The 22,303-nt window shown below is 45.6% G+C and overlaps 1 protein-coding gene across 1 annotated transcript in view; it reads left to right on the top strand.

The window, feature by feature from the left end:
* Positions 1 to 22,303, top strand: part of LOC124009333 (glypican-1-like) — a 123,053-nt gene that overhangs the window by 94,515 nt on the left and 6,235 nt on the right. The window contains exons 4-7 of the mRNA XM_046321005.1: positions 2,233 to 2,460; positions 4,441 to 4,604; positions 14,149 to 14,314; positions 14,420 to 14,550. Of these exons, the coding sequence (XP_046176961.1) occupies positions 2,233 to 2,460; positions 4,441 to 4,604; positions 14,149 to 14,314; positions 14,420 to 14,550 (689 nt within the window). The remainder of the gene's footprint in view (positions 1 to 2,232; positions 2,461 to 4,440; positions 4,605 to 14,148; positions 14,315 to 14,419; positions 14,551 to 22,303) is intronic.

The following is a 22,303-nucleotide window of genomic DNA, read 5'->3' on the forward strand; positions in this document are numbered from 1 at the left end:
GTCATTATGTCTCTCTGTTAGTGGTGTTGGCTTTAATGAGGATACTTGATACCTTCCCAAAAATCGAACTTTTCCCCCCATTTAATGTCCAGTAATAATGAGTAGGACTATATGAGAATAGTGACACATCATCAGACAAGGCCATGCTTAGATAACGCTGAGCAATTGATTAACATTATATTCTATCACTTATTCAACACGGTCGTATCATCTTCAGGCAGTGTGACTGCGTGTGTACTGGATGTGTGGTGAATGTGTGTGTGTGTGTGTGTGTGTGTGTGTGTGTGTGTGTGTGTGTGTGTGTGTGTGTGTGTGTGTGTGTGTGTGTGTGTGTGTGTGTGTGTGTGTGTGTGTGTGTGTGTGTGTGTGTGTGTGTGTGTGTGTGTGTGTGTGTGTGTGTGTGTGTGTGTGTATGACCCCATAGGGACCACAATCTAACAGGGGTGAGTGTTTGAGTGTGTGAGTGAGTGAGTGAGTGAGTGAGTGAGTGAGTGAGTGAGTGAGTGAGTGAGTGAGTGAGTGAGTGAGTGAGTGAGTGAGTGAGTGAGTGAGAGAGAGAGAGAGAGAGAGAGAGAGAGAGAGAGAGAGAGAGAGAGAGAGAGAGAGAGAGAACAAAACATTACCATAGGTGAGGTAAAACGGGGGCAGAACGACAGATTTGTACCTTGTCAGCTCAGTGGTTTTAACTTGCAACCTTCCGGTTACTAGTCCAACACTCTAACCACTAGGCTACCCTGCCACACTTTTTACGAGGAGTAAATGTCAGGAATTGTGAAAAATTGAGTTGAAATGTATTTGGCTAAGGTGTATGTAAACTTCCGACTTCAACTGCATATATAATAGAGAGGGAGAGAGAAAGACAGAGAGAGAGACACACAGAGAGAGACAGTACTGCTGAGCTACGGGAATTCTCTAACCCATACTTGGGGGTTTCATAGAGGCTCAGTGATTCCTCTCCTCAGCTGCTCCCCATCTGGGGTGTATGGCGGGCCGGAGGAGATAAGAACGCCTTCAAAGGAAACGACACAGTCAGACACACGCACACGCACACGCATTAAAGACGATGCAATGAAAATGTATTCTTGAACAGTGCAGTCGCTGCGCAGCCTGTTATTGTGTAGTGTGGTTTTGGTCAGAGCCATTGTACTGACAGATTGGAGAGTCCCATTCCAGCAGGACTGGGTTTATCTGCTGTCGATTTTGCTCTCTGCTTTTTGTTTGTGTGTGTCTCTGCAGGCCTGTATGTGCCTGTGTCTTTTGGTGCCAGTTTATGCTGCATGCCTCTGACTGTGTTTTTTCTACTGTCTCTGTATCCCACTCATTGTGTTGTATGTGTTTGGTGTACAGTATCTTCCACTGCACGTCCTATCCTTATCCTGAGAATACATTTGAAACACTTCCTCTCCGGGTTCATCTCTGTGGCATCTTTTCATACGCAGTACAAAGCCATGAGACGCAGAGAGAGAAGTGGTGTAACGTTTCGGAGAAGTCGGTGCAGAGCCCCAGTCCTCACAGCTAAACTACACTAAACGGCAGGGAGCTGTATCATAGGCAACACCGCTCTTTGAGTCTGACCTTTGTCCTACTGTTGTTTGTCGCAAGGGGGATTCTGGGAAAGAAAACACATAAAAGGGAAATTATACCCTTTCATTTTTGCATTTACTCTGCTTCCAAACCCCCTGTGAAGAGATGACTGTGTCATGTAAAGAGGGTGAGAGAGAGAGAACAGAACCAGGAGGAAAACATTGATCAACAGCTCAGCTAAGAACCACTAAAGCTATGCACATCAAAGTAAAGCACTACCACTGCCTGAACGTGACGTCTGTAGAGAACATAGGCAGCCTATCTAAATCCTCCTACTAGGACGGCTAGTAGCCTAGTTCACTGGTTCTCAATCCTGGTCCTGGGGACCCAAAGGTGTTGCACATTTTTGTTTTTGCCCTAGATTGAAATGATCAACTCATCAAAAGGCAAAAACTAAAATGTGCCCCCTTTGTGTCCCCATGACCAAGGTTGAGAAGCACTGGCCTAATTGTTTAGAGCATTGGGCCAGTAACCAAAATGTTTCTGGTTTGAATCCCCAAGATGACTAGGTCAAAAATCTATCAATGTGCCCGTGAGCAAGGCACTTAATCCTAGTTGCTCTGGATATAAGTGTCTGCTAAACTGTAAATGTAATCCCACCAGATTGGACTTCCTGTTTTACACTTCCTGTTTCCTGTCACATTCCAGATTACCTCCTGGAGCTGCTGAACCGTTCTGAGGTTGTCCTGCAAGAGTCCTACCCCCCGGTGCTAGGTTTCCTGTACACCCAGAACACCCGCGTGTTCTCTGACCTGTACACGGAGCTGAGACGGTACTACCGCGGTTCCAACATCAACATAGAGGAGGCGCTCAACGAGTTCTGGGCCCGCCTGCTGGAGAGGCTGTTCAAGGGAGCCAACGGACAATACGTCATAGGTACGTAAACATTACACATTGAACTTAAATATGATCTTTGAAATATTTCACTTTTAAAATCTCCATTGAAATCAAATTCTGCTTTTTTTTCACCCCAACTTATCCAACCATTAAGTAGAATAATACTAAAATGATTTCATCAATATGACTCCAATGTTATGTGAATAAATGCAACCGGCCCTGTGCGTCTCTGGAGGATCGAGCAAGATAGCGAATAATTGCATCAGTGACTCAGTATGTCTATAATGAACATGTGTCTGTCTTGCACCGTTATGCAATTATTAAGAGGCTGGGTACAAACAGCTAATCCCGGCGACCAATGTTCCAGCATGAATTGTTTGCGGCTAGCAGCTCAGAGATGTTAAGTTGGTACCCAAGCATGTGCTCTGTGTGGAGTGGAGTTAATTTAACAACCATCAAATTATAAGCATATAGCCAATCAAATCATGACTCTGTGAAAGGAGGAATGGATTTACCAATAGAATGTATTAGTCACAAAATAATTGACACTCAAACAATTACAGTGCACATGAAACACCACTCAGAATAAATTACTATAACCAATAGGCTCAGACTTTTAGTTAACCAGGCAAGTCAGGTAAGAACAAATTCTTATTTACAGTGACGGTCTACTGGGGAGCAGTGGGTTAACTGCCTTGTTCAGGGGCAGAACGACAGATGTTTACCTTGTCACCTCAGGGGTTTGATCTAGCAACTTTCCGGTTACTGGCCCAACGTTTAAACCACTAGGCTACCTGCAGACTTAAAGTGGTTCCACTTGTCTTCAGTTCAGAATATTCTGTAAGACACACAACAACAAAAAGGATGCGTGTCTGAAATACATTTACATTTACATTTAAGTCATTTAGCAGACGCTCTTATCCAGAGCGACTTAAATACACAGGAGCTTAGTAGCAGGTTCTCAAGGTATGAGCCAATTCACGGCTCTTTAAACCACATTTCAAATAGCTCAAGTGGGAACCCAACCTGAATGAACATTTCTTTCTAACATTAACTTAACACTTTGCTAGTGAAAGCAAAAGACAGCAAAACACCAGGCAGATTCTAATCGAATCATCTCAATTTGAATGTTATGACCAAACAACACGAATGTGCCTGACAACCAGTCAACCAGTCAACCAGTCAACCAGTCAACCAGTCAACCAGTCAACCAGTCAACCAGTCAACCCGACAACCAGTCAACCAGTCAACCCGACAACCAGTCAACCAGTCAACCAGTCAACCAGTCAACCAGTCAACCAGTCAACCAGTCAACCAGTCAACCCGACAACCAGTCAACCAGTCAACCAGTCAACCAGTCAACCCGACAACCAGTCAACCAGTCAACCAGTCAACCAGTCAACCAGTCAACCAGTCAACCAGTCAACCCGACAACCCGACAACCCGACAACCCGTCAACCAGTCAACCAGTCAACCAGTCAACCAGTCAACCCGACATACCATTTCAATTCCAGTCAGACATCGGCCAGAAGACACAATGCCATCAGACATATTAACATGTGCAGCCCTTGGAACAAACCCAAACCCAACTTTATTCACACGGTAACATGAATTGAATTTGTTTTGAGTTTCCGTCAGTCATCACACCTCTCCTAGAGCCAATGTCCCTAAGGACTTCCGTCGGGACGTCGCTTTCCCGAGATTGCCACGGCCAAGGTGTTGACTCTCTCCTATGAGATGCAAATATACAGCCGTCCATCCAGACAATGCCAAATTGTATGAACGTGCCGCTGTCGATCACTGACCTTCGTCATCGTTCACATTTGTTCACTCTCTATTTTTCCGACCCCACAAACTCTTGCCTTGAAATTGAATAACCTCAACCCTGGTAAATATTGTCATGATTTTCATCTTGTTTGCAGTCAACTTTTATCCTATGCGAGGTTGTTATATTGCTTTAGCTGTCATTTTGAGTGAAGTATGAAGGGTGTTTCACTAATAAAGTTGTTTTGATTGTAGGTGATGACTACCTGGAGTGTGTGTCCAAGCAGTCGGAGACGCTGCGACCCTTTGGTGACACCCCCCGTGACCTCAAGTTGAAGGTCACACGTACATTTGTGGCGGCACGCTCCTTTGTCCAGGGACTGGTGATCAGCGGGGAGGTGGTTCGCAAGGTGTCACAGGTAAAACAGATTATCTTTCTCACTCTTATGTTTGCCAGTCTTTGTCTCTCTCTCTCGCGCGCGCTGTCCCTCTCTCATCCTGTCAATTAAACCTACCGTACATCAATCTGTCACTTTATACACCAAGTATCTGGAGCTTTGAGATACGTTCATGAGAAACGTTCTACCAAACTAATGCCACGGCATGAGAGAAGAATCCCCGGTGCCTCTTCTTCTAATGTAAACAAAACACCCACACTACAGGCAGCGAAATGGACGGCTCAAATCCTCCAGGAATCCTACAGCATCCGGCATTTATTTTGTCTTGTCGTGTTGTCTGTGGCTTCGGACCTTTGTAGCGGCCATGCGTCACACTGTGTACAGTAGCGGCTCTGTACTGCCTCTCTAGAACAGTGTGTGGTAAACACACTCTGTCACGGGGCCCATTAACAGCCTATAAATAGGGCTGTGCGTCTCATTACTGGTCAATTAATCTCTGATAGAGTTACGGCGCATCAGAGGAGGGAGAAATCTAAGAGCAGAACACTAGGTCGTTCACACATACAGTGTGTACAGGAGAGAAGGGAGAGAGTGAGCCACAGCTCTGGACAATGTCAATGGAGCTACCTGAGGTAGAGGAAGGGGAGGTAGGAGAGTAGAGGAATGGGTTGAGAGTAGAGGAATGGAGGAGAGAGGAAGGTGAGGAGGAGAAAGGGGAGATTTATGCATTATGTGGAGTTTCGAGTCTGATTGGACCAGCCAGGGGTGCAGCGGGCTGAGCAGAATGCCAGATGGCATGCTGGGATATGGGTACGCCCCCCCCCCCCCTCTCTCTCCTCCCTGTAGTTCCAATCAGACTGTAGTTGGGATTGTGTGGTTAGGAGAAAGGGAAACGGAGAGAGAAAGAGCGGGTAGAGACGGTTTAGATGACAACGGGTAACAGAGGAGGGAGAGTCGGAGTGAGAGGGACACTCATATACACACATGTTGACCTTGGCTGTGACAAGAGATCACTGTGAGATGTACACCTTCTCTCCCCCCTCCCACTGCCATCAAATCACACCGTATCCCAGAGTACTGTCTGTGTGCCTGTGTTAATGCGTGCCAGAATACTCCCTGACCTCATTGAGAGTAGCAACGGTTGCCCTGCGCCCCGGCATTAGTGCAAGGATGACATTTTGTCATTTGTAAGAGCCGCACTAATTACTTACGCATTTTCCCCAGCCAATGTCATTTAATGGACACATCGCTGAATGTCCTTCAGCAGCAGCAACACGGCTATAGTCAGGAAATATGGATCAGATCAAGCAGCTCTGGGGGAGAGGAGGAGAAGGGAGGGGAATAGGTGTGTGGGGGTGAGATAGCTAGCAACTGCTTATCAGCCTGACACCCTGCGGGCTGGCAGTGCTCTGTAGTCCAGCCTAGCAGGTCTGGAGAGTGGATCCACAGGGTATACGTCATAAATAGAAATGCCAGCTTAGCGTCTGGCTGTCTGCCCATGCTAATACTATTCCTTGTTCCCCTGCTAGGCTAGGCTACACTAACTGTTGCCATGCTAATGCCTGGCCTTTTCCCCTTAAGCTCATGCTAACTCTAATGCCCACTTACAGTATGCCTGTGGCATGGCTAGGCTAACTTCTGCCATGCTTTCCCTTATTCCCCCGGCTACGCTAGGCTACACTACGCTAGTTGTGGCCATGGTAATTCTGGGCCTTATTCCCTTATGCTCGCGGCTTCGCTTCGCGAGGCTTCGCTACCTGTGGCCACTGTAATTCTAGGCTTTATTCCCTTATGCTTGCAGCTAAGCAATGCTACGTTGTGTGCTTAATTGAGTTACCCGAAGGTCCCTCTGTGTGGGCTGTGTGTCTTATCCCCTCTATAGGGACACACTTAGAGAGGTGCATCACGCTAACACGCTAAACTTCACATCAGCACAATACCCTCACCTTGCCTTATGGAGAGGACAATTATATAGTAGTGAACACACCTTTAGTAGGCTATACCTCCTCATGACTGTTGCAAAGAGATGACTTCAAACAGTTTATAAAAGCCTCATTTCACTTTAATAACTGCACTTTCCGTATTTCAGAATAGGAGAGTGTGAACTGTATCTTTCCCTATTGCGGTAATATCAACAAATGTCATTGGTGCGCCGATTATAACACTCCCCTTGCACTGTGCATGACGGGGTGACATTTTTCACCATCGCATCAATATTGACCCCCTACAGAAGAGCGGATGTTTCTCGGTAGTAGTGCTCTGATTTTAACCTTACTCTTGTCTTGTGTGTGGAGGGGGCCATTTCTCATGGGTGCGTTGACATTAACTGCTGTAGCAGGAGCTGATTGCCTGAGCCCAGGGCTATACTTTATGGTGCCTCTCCTTTCCAACCGCCTGCAGATGTGTGTGTGTGTGTGTTAATCTGTGAGTGTGGGTTAGTGTGCACACATAAAGGAACGGGAAAGATTGAGAGAGAGAGAGAGACAAAGAGAGGCTCAGAGGTAGTTCTCTCTCCTCCCTGTGTGTATTCCCTACCTTCCAACATCACCACCAGTTTTCAGGGACGCTCTCTGTCCTGATGGTAGAGTACAGTAGGAAGTAGGCCACAGCACGCGCCACATATATCACTACGAGACTTGGAGTCTAGCACGGCTAATGCAGGGGGAAGAGGCTACTCATATATCTTCATTAATTACACAATGAGAGAGAGAGAGAGAGAGAGAGAGAGAGGCCACCCTATTCCCAGGACCTCTCTGACATGTATACAGTATATGGAGATGTAGTGTAGTCAGGGTCACAGTGGTAAGGTTGAATAATGTACTGTTTACATGTAGTACTGATAATGTCATTGGTGTGGCACGTGCGCGCGCACACACACACACACACACACACACACACACACACACACACACACACACACACACACACACACACACACACACACACACACACACACACACACACACACACACACACACACACACACACACACACACACACACACACACACACACACACACACACACACACACACACACACACACACACACACACACACACACACACACACACACACACACACACACACACACACACACACTTGCTCTTAATTCACAATTCTCCAAAGGTTACCTAATTAGTGTAAGGTCGGTGTGTAGAACTGTGTAGTTTGTGTCTGTGTCAGTTAGCCAGGCCCAGCATCTCTCTCTCTCTCTGCTTGGTGTGCATCCAAATAATTACAGGGAGGGAAACTGTGAGCATTAACCTCAAGCAATCAGGGCATGGATGATTTGCTCACTCCATTAAGCCTATTGTCTATGGTTTGGGATGTCAGAGCTACAGTATGCTAGCCTGAACCCAGATTTGTTTGTGTCCCTCTCATTGCCTCATTGTTTGGTATGACAATAAATGAAAAGGAGTTGACAAAGACAGCACAAACAGATCTGGGATCAGGCTAAACAGTATAGCGTCGCTGTCTGATGAAAACCTCTCATCTTTGACAGTTGACATTTTTTATTTTGTATTGAAGGCAATGACTCCCTTCCATGTACTCTGAATATTTCAAGACTCTAGGACCAAGAAAATGTATGGAACATAGCTTCTGACGTTTCAGAATTGTATGTTCTGTAATGGGAAAATATTTGTCCATTTCCTGAAAAGTTTCTGTTTTGGAGATAAGAGTTTTCCATCAGACGGTGACGATAATAGGCTCCTCTGGCTGCCGTCGTGCTACAAAGCCCTCACTTCATTGAATGTGTGCAGGATGATAACATTAACTCCAATGAAGGAAAAATCCTTCCTTTCAAATATTCTGTCTCTTCCTTTGTGTCTACTCCCTGACTCTAGGTCTTCGTGTTCTCTCTCCCGTCTCTCCGTTTGCTTTCTGGGACTTTAATATTGGCAACTCTTTCCTTCGGGCTCCACATACGCCCCCCCAAAAAAAACCGTCTCTCTCATCAAAACAGTGATTGCCTGACTCATTTCTTTGCCTAACGAGCGGAGGAGGAAAGGAGTGAAGGAGGAGAGGAGGGGGGACACGGGGGCGTGCTGTCGAGTCAGGATGTGAAACCAACACTATTTTATGTCATCACCAGAACCCTGCATTCCCATTGATTCATATTGACTGTTTCCTAATCAATAGATGGTCACTGACCTGCTGTCAACATCAATATCATCAACAGTCTATTTTTATGTAAAGTCAACTGTCTCCTGGTACGATATCAGTAGCAGGTTAACAATCCCATTATAATTAGTAGATAAGGAACCTAGCTCATCAGTGCCATCACTGTCAGGTATCATTAGAGGAAGAGGCTTCTGTCGGTGGTCCTGAGACCATGTGTCACGCCTTGGTCATTGTATTTTGTGTTTTTGTTATATGTTTGGGTAGGCCAGGGTGTGAAATATGTTGTTTTTCGTATTGGGGTTTGTAGTATTTGGGATCGCGGCTGATTAGGGTGTTGTATAGGCTTGGCTGCCTGAGGCGATTCTCAATCAGTCAGGTGATTCTCGTTGTCTCTGATTGGGAACCGTATTTAGGCAGCCTGAGTTTCGCTTTGTATTTGGTGGGTGATTGTTCCTGTCTTTGTGTAGTTTCACCAGATAGGCTGTAATAGGTTTCACGTTCCGTTTGTTGTTTTTGTATTTAGTTATTTCATGTATCGTTTCGTTTTCTTCATTAAAGATCATGAGTAACAAACACGCTGCATTTCGGTCCGACTCTCTTCCTTCAACAGACGAACGGCGTTACAGAATCAACCACCTGTCACGGACCGAGCAGTGTGTAAACTGGCAGGAGCGAAAGGAGGACGTTATGGACGGTAGAGGCATGGATTATACGACGTGGGAAGAAATCGACAGGTGGGCGGCCGACCCAGAGAGAGTGCAGGCGCCCGCCTGGGATTCGCTTCAGCAGTGCGAAGAGGGCTACAGGCGAATGGAGTCAAAAAGGAAAACACGGCGATGCAGAGCGAAAACCGAAAGTAACCCCCAATTATTTATTGGGGGAGGGCGCAGAGAGAGAGTGGCTGAGTCAGGGTTCAGACCTGAGCCAACTCTCCCTGTTAATCGTGAAGAGCAGTTGCAGTGGGAGAGGCTGCACCACTTGGAGAATTGGACATGGGAGGAGGAATTAGACGGTAAAGGACCCTGGGCTCAGCCTGGAGAATATCGCCGTCCCAAGGAAGAAATAGAAGGTGCTAAAGCGGAGAGACGCTGGTATGAGGAGGCAGCACGGCGACGCGGTTGGAAGCCTGAAAAGCAGCCCCAAAAAATATTGGGGGGGAGGCTAGAGGGGAGTATGGTTATGCCAGGTAGGAGACCTGCGCAAACTCCCTGTGCTCACCGTTGGGCTAGAGAGACAGGGCAGGCACCGTGTTATGCTATGGAGCGCACAGTGTTTCCAGTGCGGGTGCAGAGCCAGGTGCGGCACATACCAGCCCTTCCTATTGGCCGGGCTAGAGTGGGCATCGAGCCAGGTAAGCTTGGGCAGGCTCGGTGCTCAAGAGCTCCAGTGGGCCTGCACGGTCCGGTCTATCCAGAGCCACCTCCACACACCAGTCCTCCGGTAGCAGCTCCCCGCACCAGGCTTCCTGTGCGTGTCTTCGATCCAGTACCACCAGTTCCAGCACCACGCACCAGGCCTCCAGTGCGCCTCGCCTGTTCAGCGCAGCCAGCGCTTTTCTCCTCTCCTGCGCTGTCGGAGTCTCCCGCTTGTTTAGCGCAGCCAGAGCCTTTCTCCTCTCCTGCGCTGCAGGAGTCTCCCGTCTGCCCAGCGCCGCCAGCGCCGCCAGTCTGCCCAGCGCCGCCAGTGCTCCCAGTCTGCCCAGCGCCGCCAGTGCTCCCAGTCTGTCCAGCGCCGCCAGTGCTCCCAGTCTGCCTAGCGCCGCCAGTGCTCCCAGTCTGCCCAGCGCCGCCAGTCTGCCCAGCGCCGCCAGTCTGCCCAGCGCCGCCAGTCTGCCCAGTGCCGCCAGTCTGCCCAGCGCCGCCAGTCTGCCCAGCGCCGCCAGTCTGCCCAGCGCCGCCAGTCTGTCAGGATCAGTTAGATCCACCAGTCTGCCAGGATCCGCCAGAAGTGCCAGTCAGCCAGGATCTGCCAGTCTGCAGAGAGCTGTCAGCCTGCATGGAGCAGTCAGAGCTGTCAGTCTGCATGAAGCAGTCAGAGCTGTCAGTCTGCATGAAGCAGTCAGAGCTGTCAGTCTGCATGAAGCAGTCCAGAGCTATCAGTCTCTGAAGCAGCCAGAGCTAAGAAGCAGCCAGAGCTGTCAGTCTGCATAGAGCAGCTAGATCCGCCAGTCAGCCATGATCTTCTAGATCTGCCAGACAACCAGTCTCTTCCAGATCTGCCAGACAACCAGTCTTTTCCAGATCTGCCAGATAACCAGTCTCTTCCAGATCTGCCAGACAACCAGTCTCTTCCAGATCTGCCAGACAACCAGTCTCTTCCAGATCTGCCAGACAACCAGAATCTTCCAGATCTGCTTGTCAACCTGAATCTTCCAGTTCTGCCAGCCAGCCAGGATTTACCGGAGCCTACTACCTGCCTGAGCTTCATCTCAGTACTGGGCTTCCTCTCAGTACTGGGCTTCCCCTCAGTCCCGGGCTGCCCCTCAGTCCCGGGCTTCCCCTCAGTCCCGGGCTTCCCCTCAGTCCCGGGCTGCTTCTGTCCCGAGGTGCCCCTCTGTCCCGAGATGCCCCTCTGTACTGAGATGCCCCTCTGTACTGAGATGCCCCTCTGTACTGAGATGCCCCTCTGTCCTGAGATGCCCCTCTGTCCTGAGATGCCCCTCTGTCCCGAGCTGCCCCTCTGTCCCGAGCTGCCCCTCTGTCCCGAGCTGCCCCTCTGTCCCGAGCTGCCCCTCTGTCCCGAGATGCCCCTCTGTCCCGAGATGCCCCTCAGTCACGAGCTGCTCCTCAGTTATGTGGGGATCTGGGTGAGGACTATTAGGCCATGGTCGGCGGAGAGGGTGGATTATCCCAGGACGCGAAGGGGAGGAACAAGGACATTAATGGAGTGGGGTCCACGTCCCGAGCCGGAACCGCCACCATGGACAGACGCCCACCCGGACCCTCCCTATGCTTTTGAGGTGCGTCCGGGAGTCCGCACCTTAGGGGGGGGGGGGGGGGGGGGGGGGGGGGTTCTGTCATGCCTTGGTCATTGTATTTTGTGTTTTTGTTATATGTTTGGGTAGGCCAGGGTGTGACATGGGTTTATATGTTGTTTTTCGTATTGGGGTTTGTAGTATTTGGGATCGCGGCTGATTAGGGGTGTTGTATAGGCTTGGCTGCCTGAGGCGATTCTCAATCAGTCAGGTGATTCTCGTTGTCTCTGATTGGGAACCGTATTTAGGCAGCCTGAGTTTCGCTTTGTATTTGGTGGGTGATTGTTCCTGTCTTTGTGTAGTTTCACCAGATAGGCTGTAATAGGTTTCACGTTCCGTTTGTTGTTTTTGTATTTAGTTATTTCATGTATCGTTTCGTTTTCTTCATTAAATATCATGAGTAACAAACACGCTGCATTTCGGTCCGACTCTCTTCCTTCAACAGACGAACGGCGTTACACCATGTTCATTTGTCTAGAACATTGGATACTGTTAGCTAATGTCTGCATGTTTCTGCTAACTACGCATTGTCTGACTTTGGTATGACAAGGGTGGCGGTTTCCAGGAAAAACATCACACCGCCCCCGATGTCAGCTAAGAGGAGTTTGGTATTCTGAGCTGAGCTCTCAGACTCCTTCTCACACAGATACACACACACACACACACACACACTTATACTGGAGTTTTGTATGCGTAGCCGGGGCTCTCTTACTAGCAGTGCTTACTGGTATTAACCCAGTTTCAGTCATAATGCACCAAGGCCCTTTCCTGAGGGAACAGCCCAGTGGGATAGCAAGAGAGAGAGAGAGAGAGAGAGAGGGGGAGAGGGGAGAGAGAGAGAGAGAGAGAGAGAGAGAGAAGCAGAAGAAAAGAAGGATGGAGGGATCTGGTGGAAAGTGAAGACGGATGTGTCATGCAGTGGGAAAAAAATCTCATTCTCTCGGCTGATCAGTTTCCACGGTAACCAGGTTGACTAAAACCTACAAGCGCGGCGCTAGCGTAAAAGGATGGCCATGGGAAGTGAACTCCCGCTGTATTGTGTGTGTGTGTGTCGTTTGTTCGCCCATCGTCAAGGAAACTCACGTATTCACAGGATCTTAAGCTGTTCTCCTTTCCACATATCTCAGGACCCATGATAGCGAATGACAATAATGAAACTATTGTAGTAGTGACAGAAGCAGTAGTAACCGTTGGAATGGCAGGGACAGTCACTGTAGGGCCTGATGCATTTCTTTCAGTCTTGTTTGTCATTGGAACATATATGCTATTGCTCATAGAGGTGTTGGAACGGCCAAGGCTTTGTATGAAAAGAAAACCATAAGAACTCACAGGGACATTCATTTCATGATTGAAGGAAAACATGTCGGTCTGAATTTAACCTGGATGCCAGGCTGTTTCTGCCTCTGATTTGTCAATGCTCACAGGGGCATTTGTGTCTTTCCTACACTGTGTAAAGTACCTCAATTAAGTGTATGCATTAATATTGAGAGGTATTTATGATATACAGTACCAGTCAAGAGTGTGTTGGGTCATTGTCCTGTTGAAAAACAAATGAGAGTCCCACTAAGCGCAAACCAGATGGGATGGCGTATCGCTGCAGAATGCTGTGGTAGCCATGCTGGTTAAGTGTCTCTTGAATTCTAAATAAATCAATGACAGTGTCACCAGCAAAACACCATCACACCTCCTCCTCCATGCTTCACGGTGGGAACCACACATGCAGAGGTCATCCGTTCAACTCCTCTGCGTCTCACAAAGACACGGCGGTTGGAAACAAAAATTTCACATTTGGACTCATCAGACTAAAGGACAGATTTCCACCGGTTTATTGTCCATTGCTCATGTTTCTTGGCCCAACCAAGTCTCTTCTTATTATTGGTTTCCTTTAGTAGTGGTTTCTTTGCAGCAATTTGACCATGAATGACTGATTCACGCAGTCTCCTCTAAACAGTTGATGTTCAGATGTGTCTGTTACTTGAACTCTGTGAAGCATTTATTTGGGCTGCAATCTGATGTGCAGTTAACTCTAATGAACTTATCCTCTGCAGCAGAAGTACCTCTGGGTCTTCCTTTCCTGTGACGGTCCTCATGAGAGACAGTTTCATCCTAGCGCTTGATGGTTTTTGCGACTGCACTTTCAAAGATCTTGACATTTTCTAGATTGACTGGCCTTCATGTCTTATGATGTAATGTAATGATGGACTGTCGTTTCTCTTTGCTTATTTGAGATGTTCTTGCCATAATATGGACTTTTACCAAATAGGGCTATCTTCTGTATACCCCCCTACCTTGTCACAACACCACTGATTGGCTCTAATGCATTAAGAAGGAAGCAAATTCCACAAACTTTTAACAAGGCACACCTGTTAAATTGAAGTGCAAGAAGAACTTTTGAATGAGTAGATGTGTCCAAACCTTTGGCTGGTACTGTATGTGTCATCTGTTTTGTTGTGTGCTTCCTCTCCCAGGTGCCCCTGAGCCCAGAGTGTGTGCGTGCCATCATGAAGATGACGTACTGTCGCCACTGCCGTGGCGTGCCCTCTGCAAGGCCCTGTGCCAACTACTGTGCAAACGTGCTGAAGGGCTGCCTTGCCAACCACGCCGACCTGGACACAGAGTGGAGAAACCTGGCTGGTGAGACATATAAACACACACACATTTGCTCACTCATTTCATTCAATGCCTATAAGCATGCATTCGCATTTTAATATTGTAACCCCCCCCCCCCCGTCTCTGTAGATGCCATGCTGCAGGTGGCTAACAGGTTTGAGGGTGCATCCAGTGTGAATGTGGTGTTCCTCTCTCTCCCCAAGCGCATCTCGGAGGCTATCACCACCATGATGGAGAACATAGACACCTTTAACACCAAGGTCAGTACAGCAGTCAGCACACTCACACACGCGCACTCACACACGCACACGCACACTCACACACAAAACACGCACGCACACGCACACTTACAGATATACTACCGCCAGTCCACACTTTGCAATATTACTACCGATCAAACTAATACGGTGTTGATCAGGGCTCATAGCCATATCACGTATTCAGAGCCTGATGTTGAATACCTGTGCTGATTTAATGTAATAATGTTCCACATACCTGAACAGGGACTCAAAACACAGGCCAGCCATTAACTTCTCCTTTTAATGGTGTACGAGCACCACTTTTATGTGCCTGTTAAAAAGCATAAGGAGCCATGAAATCGTATTTTTTTTATTTAGTGAAGGTGGAAAAATATGTAAATAGTGTTGGGGAACAAAGGCTTCTCTGTACTGCGCAGGTGTCGAGGTCAGATTTGGCCTGAGGCTCTGCCATGACCTGGTAGACTAGCCTTCACAACACCAGACAGGATCAAATTACATGATTCTAACCTTAACCACTAGGGAGGAAACCAGCTGACCTGAGATCAGTGTCTAGGGACAGCTTCACCTGCTTATTGACAGTCTTCTATCGATGATGTATAGGCCTATTCGTCCTACCAGGTTTAGAAAGTCAGTTTGACTCATAAAGTGTTTCAATGTGCAACTACTGCTATTGCAGCTGCTCTGGTTTCATTAGTTATCACATGTCAACAGAGTTACAGTTAGGATTGGGAGTCGGACAAATTTGTTCAACATCCGTGAGTAGGGGCACCTTCTACCTCAGGTTGGTACCATACAGTATATCATAGATGTGTGTTTACGTGTTTTATAGAATAGTTATTTATGCAGGAGAGGCAGAGAGCCTCAGAGCTATCCAAAACAGACTAAACAAGAGGCCAGTTTAACTTAAATCTGAAGCAGCGTAGGAGGTGTGTGTGTTCTTGGCATTGAAATTCTTAGGTTACTATGTGATGCTAAATCTGAGTCATCTGGCATTGTATGTAGTGCTAACTACTGTAAGTGGTGCTAGTAGTGCTAACTACAGTAAGTGGTGCTAACTACTGTATGTAGTGCTAACTACTGTATGTAGTGCTAACTACTGTAAGTGGTGCTAAGTAGTGCTAACTACTGTAAGTGGTGCTAAGTAGTGCTAACTACTGTAAGTGGTGCTAAGTAGTGCTAACTACTGTAAGTGGTGCTAAGTAGTGCTAACTACTGTAAGTGGTGCTAGTAGTGCTAACTACAGTAAGTGGTGCTAAGTAGTGCTAACTACAGTAAGTGGTGCTAAGTAGTGCTAACTACAGTAAGTGGTGCTAAGTAGTGCTAACTACAGTAAGTGGTGCAAAGTAGTGCTAACTACAGTAAGTGGTGCGAAGTAGTGCTAACTACAGTAAGTGGTGCGAAGTAGTGCTATCTACAGTAAGTGGTGCGAAGTAGTGCTAACTACAGTAAGTGGTGCGAAGTAGTGCTAACTACAGTAAGTGGTGCGAAGTAGTGCTAACTACAGTAAGTGGTGCGAAGTAGTGCTAACTACAGTAAGTGGTGCTAAGTAGTGCTAACTACAGTAAGTGGGGCGAAGTAGTGCTAACTACTGTAAGTGGCGCGAAGTAGTGCTAACTACTGTAAGTGGTGCTAAGTAGTGCTAACTACTGTAAGTAATGCTAACTACTTTAAGTGGTGCTAGTAGTGCTAACTACTGTAAGTGGTGCTAGTAGTGCTAACTACTGTAAGTGGTGCTAGTAGTGCTAACTACTGTAAGTGGTGCTAACTACTGTAAGTGGTGCTAGTAGTGCTAACTACTGTAAGTGGTGCTAGTAGTGCTAAGCACTGTAAGTGGTGCTAATAGTGCTAACTACTGTAAGTGGTGCTAGTAGTGCTAACTACAGTAAGTGGTGCTAGTAGTGCTAACTACAGTAAGTGGTGCTAACTACTGTATGTAGTGCTAACTACTGTATGTAGTGCTAACTACTGTATGTAGTGCTAACTACTGTAAGTGGTGCTAAGTAGTGCTAACTACTGTAAGTGGTGCTAGTAGTGCTAAGTACTGTAAGTGGTGCTAAGTAGTGCTAACTACTGTAAGTGGTGCTAAGTAGTGCTAACTACTGTAAGTGGTGCTAAGTAGTGCTAACTACAGTAAGTGGTGCTAAGTAGTGCTAACTACTGTAAGTGGTGCTAGTAGTGCTAACTACAGTAAGTGGTGCTAAGTAGTGCTAACTACAGTAAGTGGTGCTAAGTAGTGCTAACTACAGTAAGTGGTGCTAAGTAGTGCTAACTACAGTAAGTGGTGCAAAGTAGTGCTAACTACAGTAAGTGGTGCTAAGTAGTGCTAACTACAGTAAGTGGTGCGAAGTAGTGCTATCTACAGTAAGTGGTGCTAAGTAGTGCTAACTACTGTAAGTGGTGCTAAGTAGTGCTAACTACTGTAAGTGGTGCTAACTACTGTAAGTGGTGCTAGCAGTGCTAACTACAGTAAGTGGTGCTAAGTAGTGCTAACTACTGTAAGTGGTGCTAAGTAGTGCTAACTACTAAAGGTGGTACTAGTAGTGCTAACTACTGTAAGTGGTGCTAGTAGTGCTAACTACAGTATGTGGTGCTAAGTAGTGCTAACTACTGTATGTGGTGCTAAGTAGTGCTAACTACAGTAAGTGGTGCTAGTAGTGCTAACTACTGTAAGTGGTGCTAACTACTGTAAGTGGTGCAAAGTAGTGCTAACTACAGTAAGTGGTGCAAAGTAGTGCTAACTACAGTAAGTGGTGCTAAGTAGTGCTAACTACAGTAAGTAGTGCTAGTAGTGCTAACTACTGTAAGTGGTGCTAAGTAGTGCTAACTACAGTAAGTGGTGCTAGTAGTGCTAACTACTGTAAGTGGTGCTAAGTAGTGCTAACTACTGTAAGTGGTGCTAGTAGTGCTAAGTACTGTAAGTGGTGCTAAGTAGTGCTAACTACTGTAAGTGGTGCTAAGTAGTGCTAACTACAGTAAGTGGTGCTAAGTAGTGCTAACTACTGTAAGTGGTGCTAGTAGTGCTAACTACAGTAAGTGGTGCTAAGTAGTGCTAACTACAGTAAGTGGTGCTAAGTAGTGCTAACTACAGTAAGTGGTGCAAAGTAGTGCTAACTACAGTAAGTGGTGCGAAGTAGTGCTAACTACTGTAAGTGGTGCGAAGTAGTGCTATCTACAGTAAGTGGTGCGAAGTAGTGCTAACTACAGTAAGTGGTGCAAAGTAGTGCTAACTACAGTAAGTGGTGCGAAGTAGTGCTAACTACAGTAAGTGGTGCGAAGTAGTGCTAACTACAGTAAGTGGTGCGAAGTAGTGCTAACTACAGTAAGTGGGGCGAAGTAGTGCTAACTACTGTAAGTGGCGCGAAGTAGTGCTAAGTACTGTAAGTGGTGCTAGTAGTGCTAACTACTGTAAGTGGTGCGAAGTAGTGCTAACTACTGTAAGTGGCGCGAAGTAGTGCTAACTACTGTAAGTGGTGCTAAGTAGTGCTAACTACTGTAAGTGGTGCTAAGTAGTGCCCAGTACTGTAAGTAGTGCTAAGTACTGTAAGTGGTGCGAAGTAGTGCTAACTACTGTAAGTGGTGCTAAGTAGTGCCCAGTACTGTAAGTAGTGCTAACTACTGTAAGTAGTGCTACAGTAGTAGTTCTTAGTGGTACTAGTAGTGCTAACTACTGTAAGTGGTGCTAAGTGCTGTACATAGGGCTACAGTAGTAGTGCTTAGTGGTGCTAGTAGTGCTAACTACTAAAGGTGGTACTAGTAGTGCTAACTATTGTAAGTAGTGCTAGTAGTACTAACTATTGTAAGTAGTGCTAACTATTGTAAGTAGTGCTAGTAGTACTAACTGCTGTAAGTTGGGCTAAGTATTGTAAGTAGTGCTAGTAGTACTAACTGCTGTAAGTTGGGCTAACTATTGTAAGTAGTGCTAGTAGTACTAACTACTGTAATTAGTGCTAACGATTGTAAGTAGTGCTAACTACTGTAAGTAGTGCTAACTATTGTAAGTAGTGCTAGTAGTACTAACTACTGTAAGTAGTGCTAAGTAGTGCTAACTTTATTTTTTTGTCTATAAGGCATATGTTTGGTCTATTTGCAAGATGATTTCATAGGAAGTCAAAAGTCGAAAATGTGAAAAGAAAAATCAAAAACTTATCACCCCCTTAAAAAAGTGTTTTCTGGACCATTTTTTGAAATTCTTTAGATTTTTTGTCAATTACACATGTATAAGAACTGTATGAACATACTTTTGTCATATTTTATTATCATAAAAAAGTGTTTTACTTGTCCATAAGGCAAATGTTTTGTCCATTTGCAATATGATTTCATAAGAAGTCGAAGTCAAAAGTCACTTTTTTTTGTTGCCATAAGAAATGTACAAATGCATTGTGAAAGATTTGAAAGTGCCGAATCAGCCAAATCAATATCGATTTGCCATGTATGATCAATGGAAGTCGGTTTGCAAACCCAAAAGTCACCACACCCACTTCTCCAACTCGTTTAGAGGCCAACTATCACATATTTCAGGGCAGGCCCAAAATTCACAGCGCCTTCTGTTCAAACCATAATAAAAACATAAACCACATAGTTACGTTCTAGCTGCGGGTCCAGTTCTGACATTATATGTAGGCCTAGCTGAGGCAACCCCAAATCCCAAGTTTCGGCTCGTTAGGTCATTTGGAGCCTGAGTAGCGACCTTAATTGGTGTTACTACAGGGTCCTTGAATGAGCTACCGGACAGAAATGTTAGGGTCCGTCTCTATGGGCCGAGGCGGTTTCAATGCACCTCGTCGTGCGACTCTGGGACATTTCCAAATGGCGTCATTTTCGTGATGTCAAAATGAATTGAATTTATTGCAAATGTACGAGGCTGTTTCTCGTTCTGAGAACCTCTAGAGCCACATAACTCACCGTGCAATCTCGACTTAAGCTCTAGAACGGGTTTCTGAAGTTTTAGAGCTCTAGCTCTAACGGTTCTTTGATAGTTTGAACAAAGGTAACTTTTGCAGGCTCTGTCTGTCTCTAAGCCCCACACTGTGTCACTTCATCCTTGCTGTGTGGGTGTGTGAGTTTTTCTTGGAAATTTGATGGGATGAATGACTGATTTACAGTTCATGAGTGTTGCCTAATCACACATATGAAGTTTTAGAAAGATCTGACTTTTTTAACCCTTCGAAAACAGCCCCTTTGACCCCAATTATGGCACTTCCGGTTGGCACAGGAAGCTAAAAGTAAACACATATCCTCATTGGGGTAGGCTTTTACGGAATCCTGAGTTTTAAGTCTATATATTAAGAACTGACTGATTTACACAGGGTTGAATGCACTATTTCTATCAAACTGCATGTTGGGCATGGCAAAACACTTTTAGGGTGATTTTAACCACTTCCGGTTGCTTCAAGAAGCTTAGAATCGACACAGGTAGACCTCATAGTGGCCTGATGGATTGTCATCGAAGACATGTTCATAAGGCATTTATAACCCACATAGGCTACAGGTTGAATTTAGAGGAGCAGGCAATGTATTCCTATGGGGAGAGATGTCATTGTAAACTATGAGATGAAAAAAAAACAGTTTTCACTTTTAAGGGTTAAAGCCACATGGTTAAGGTTTGCACAGATCGGGAGGACCTCCGGAACGTTCCTGAGGTCAAATTGTGCTTCTAACCTTAACGGTTCTCTCTCTGTCTCCCAAAAGCACTTGAAATTTAGGTCCAGGCTTCATTTTGCGCCTTCTTTTTTTGACGGTCACTGCACTCAGACCAAGCGAGCTACGGTCAAGGTGGGCATCTCGTTGAACTCGGCACAGCCTAGAGATAATGGTAATGCCATTGCAGGCTCTGAGTGTCTTTAAGCACCGCACTTTTTCACTCCATCCTTGCTGTGTGTGTGAGAGAGCTTTTCTTTGACATTTGTTGGGAGAAATGACAGATTTACAGCTCATTGCTTAATCACACATATGAAGTTTTGAAAAGATCTGACCTTTTTAACCCTTCGAAACTGCACCTATGACACCATTTTAAGGCACTTCTGGTTGACACAGGAAGCTGAAAGTGAACACATATTCTCCTTGGGGTAGGCACTTGTAGAATTTTGAGTTTTAAGTCTTTATGTTAAGAATTGATTTATTTACAAATTACTTAAAAAATATTTGTCTGAACACGCTGCAACTGGATCTGTATCTTTTTTGGGGAAAAAACACAATTTTTTTAACATCACCAATTGTACATTGTACGATTTCTCTTAAATTACGATAGATAAATGGCTGGTTCTTTTTTCCCTGACACCATAGGTTTATGTACTTTGATGTGAAGGGGTCAAATTAGTGCTCTATTTTAGTTTTTGACCTCTAATCCCAGAAAAATGGCCATAACTCAAAAAGTGTTGAGGCCTCGATGCCATCTTGTTTGGGACCAACTCCCCATTATGCCAAACCTATGCTCACCAAGTTTCGTCCTCGAAGTCTTTTCCTTTTAGGAGAAAAGGTCACATTGTGATTGGTGATGTGTTGTACATTTGCAATATGATTCCATTCACCCTCTGGCGGGATTTACAGGGACAGCGGAATGTGAACATTGTGAACATTTTATAAAATGGAAACCGAATGTCCGAGAGACTTCGTTCGATAACTTCCCGGAAGATCTGGCCCAAATCTGGCCCGCCGCCGTCCGCAAAATTTTTGAAATATTCGCGGACGTCTAGTAAGGGACTGTACATTTGCAATATGGCGTTTCTCATCAACCATATGGCAAATGTCAAAATGTTCCCTTCATGTATGTAAGTAGTGCTAACTATTGTAAGTAGTGCTAGTAGTGCTAACTATTGTAAGTAGTGCTAACTATTGTAAGTAATGCTAGTAGTGCTAACAACTATACGTGGTGCTAGTAGTGCTAACTACTGTAAGTGGTGCAAAGTAGTGCTAGTACTACTAACTACTGTAAGTAGTAGTGCTGGTAGTACTAACTACTGTACGTTGTGCTAACTACTGTAAGTAGTTCTAACTAATGTAAGTATTGCTGGTACTACTAACTACTGTAAGTAGTTCTAATTACCTTAAGTGATGCTGGTAGTGCTAGTAGTGCTCACTACTGTAAGTAGTGCTATAGTAGTAGTGATAGTAGTGCTAATTATTGTAAGTAGTGCTAGTCGTGCTAACTACTGTAAGTAGTGCTACAGTAATAGTGCTAGTAGTGCTAACTACAGTAAGTAGTGCTACAGTAATAGTGCTAGTAGTGCTAACTACTGTAAGTAGTGCTACAGTAATAGTGCTAGTAGTGCTAACTATTGTTAGTAGTGCTAACTACTGTAAGTAGTGCCACTGTAGTAGGGCTAGTAGTGTTAACTACTGTAACTAGTGCTACAGTAGTAGGGCTAGTAGTGTTAACTACTGTAAGTAGTTATACAGTAGTAGTGCTAACTACTGTAAGTAGTTATACAGTAATAGTGCTAGTAGTGCTAACTACTGTAAGTAGTGCATTAGGGATAGTAGTTTTAACGACAGTAAGTGTTTGTGTTGTGTGAGATGTTAAAGAGATCTGTATTGTTTCGTCATGTATAAGGTGGCTAAGTACTGGGTTTAGAGTTTTCAATTCAGAAGGGGAAGTTTCAGTACTGGAGAGTAAAAGTTTAGAGGACAAAGTTTCATTACGATGCTGAAAGTTGAGTTCAACTGTCATTTTGACATTGTAGTTTTTGTCCCTATATATTCAACCGAATATTTTTCTCACTTTCTCCCTCTATTCTCCCTTTCGCTCCTTCTTACT

Source organism: Oncorhynchus gorbuscha, linkage group LG22, assembly GCF_021184085.1.
Source record: "Oncorhynchus gorbuscha isolate QuinsamMale2020 ecotype Even-year linkage group LG22, OgorEven_v1.0, whole genome shotgun sequence".
Taxonomy (NCBI): Eukaryota; Metazoa; Chordata; class Actinopteri; order Salmoniformes; family Salmonidae; genus Oncorhynchus; species Oncorhynchus gorbuscha.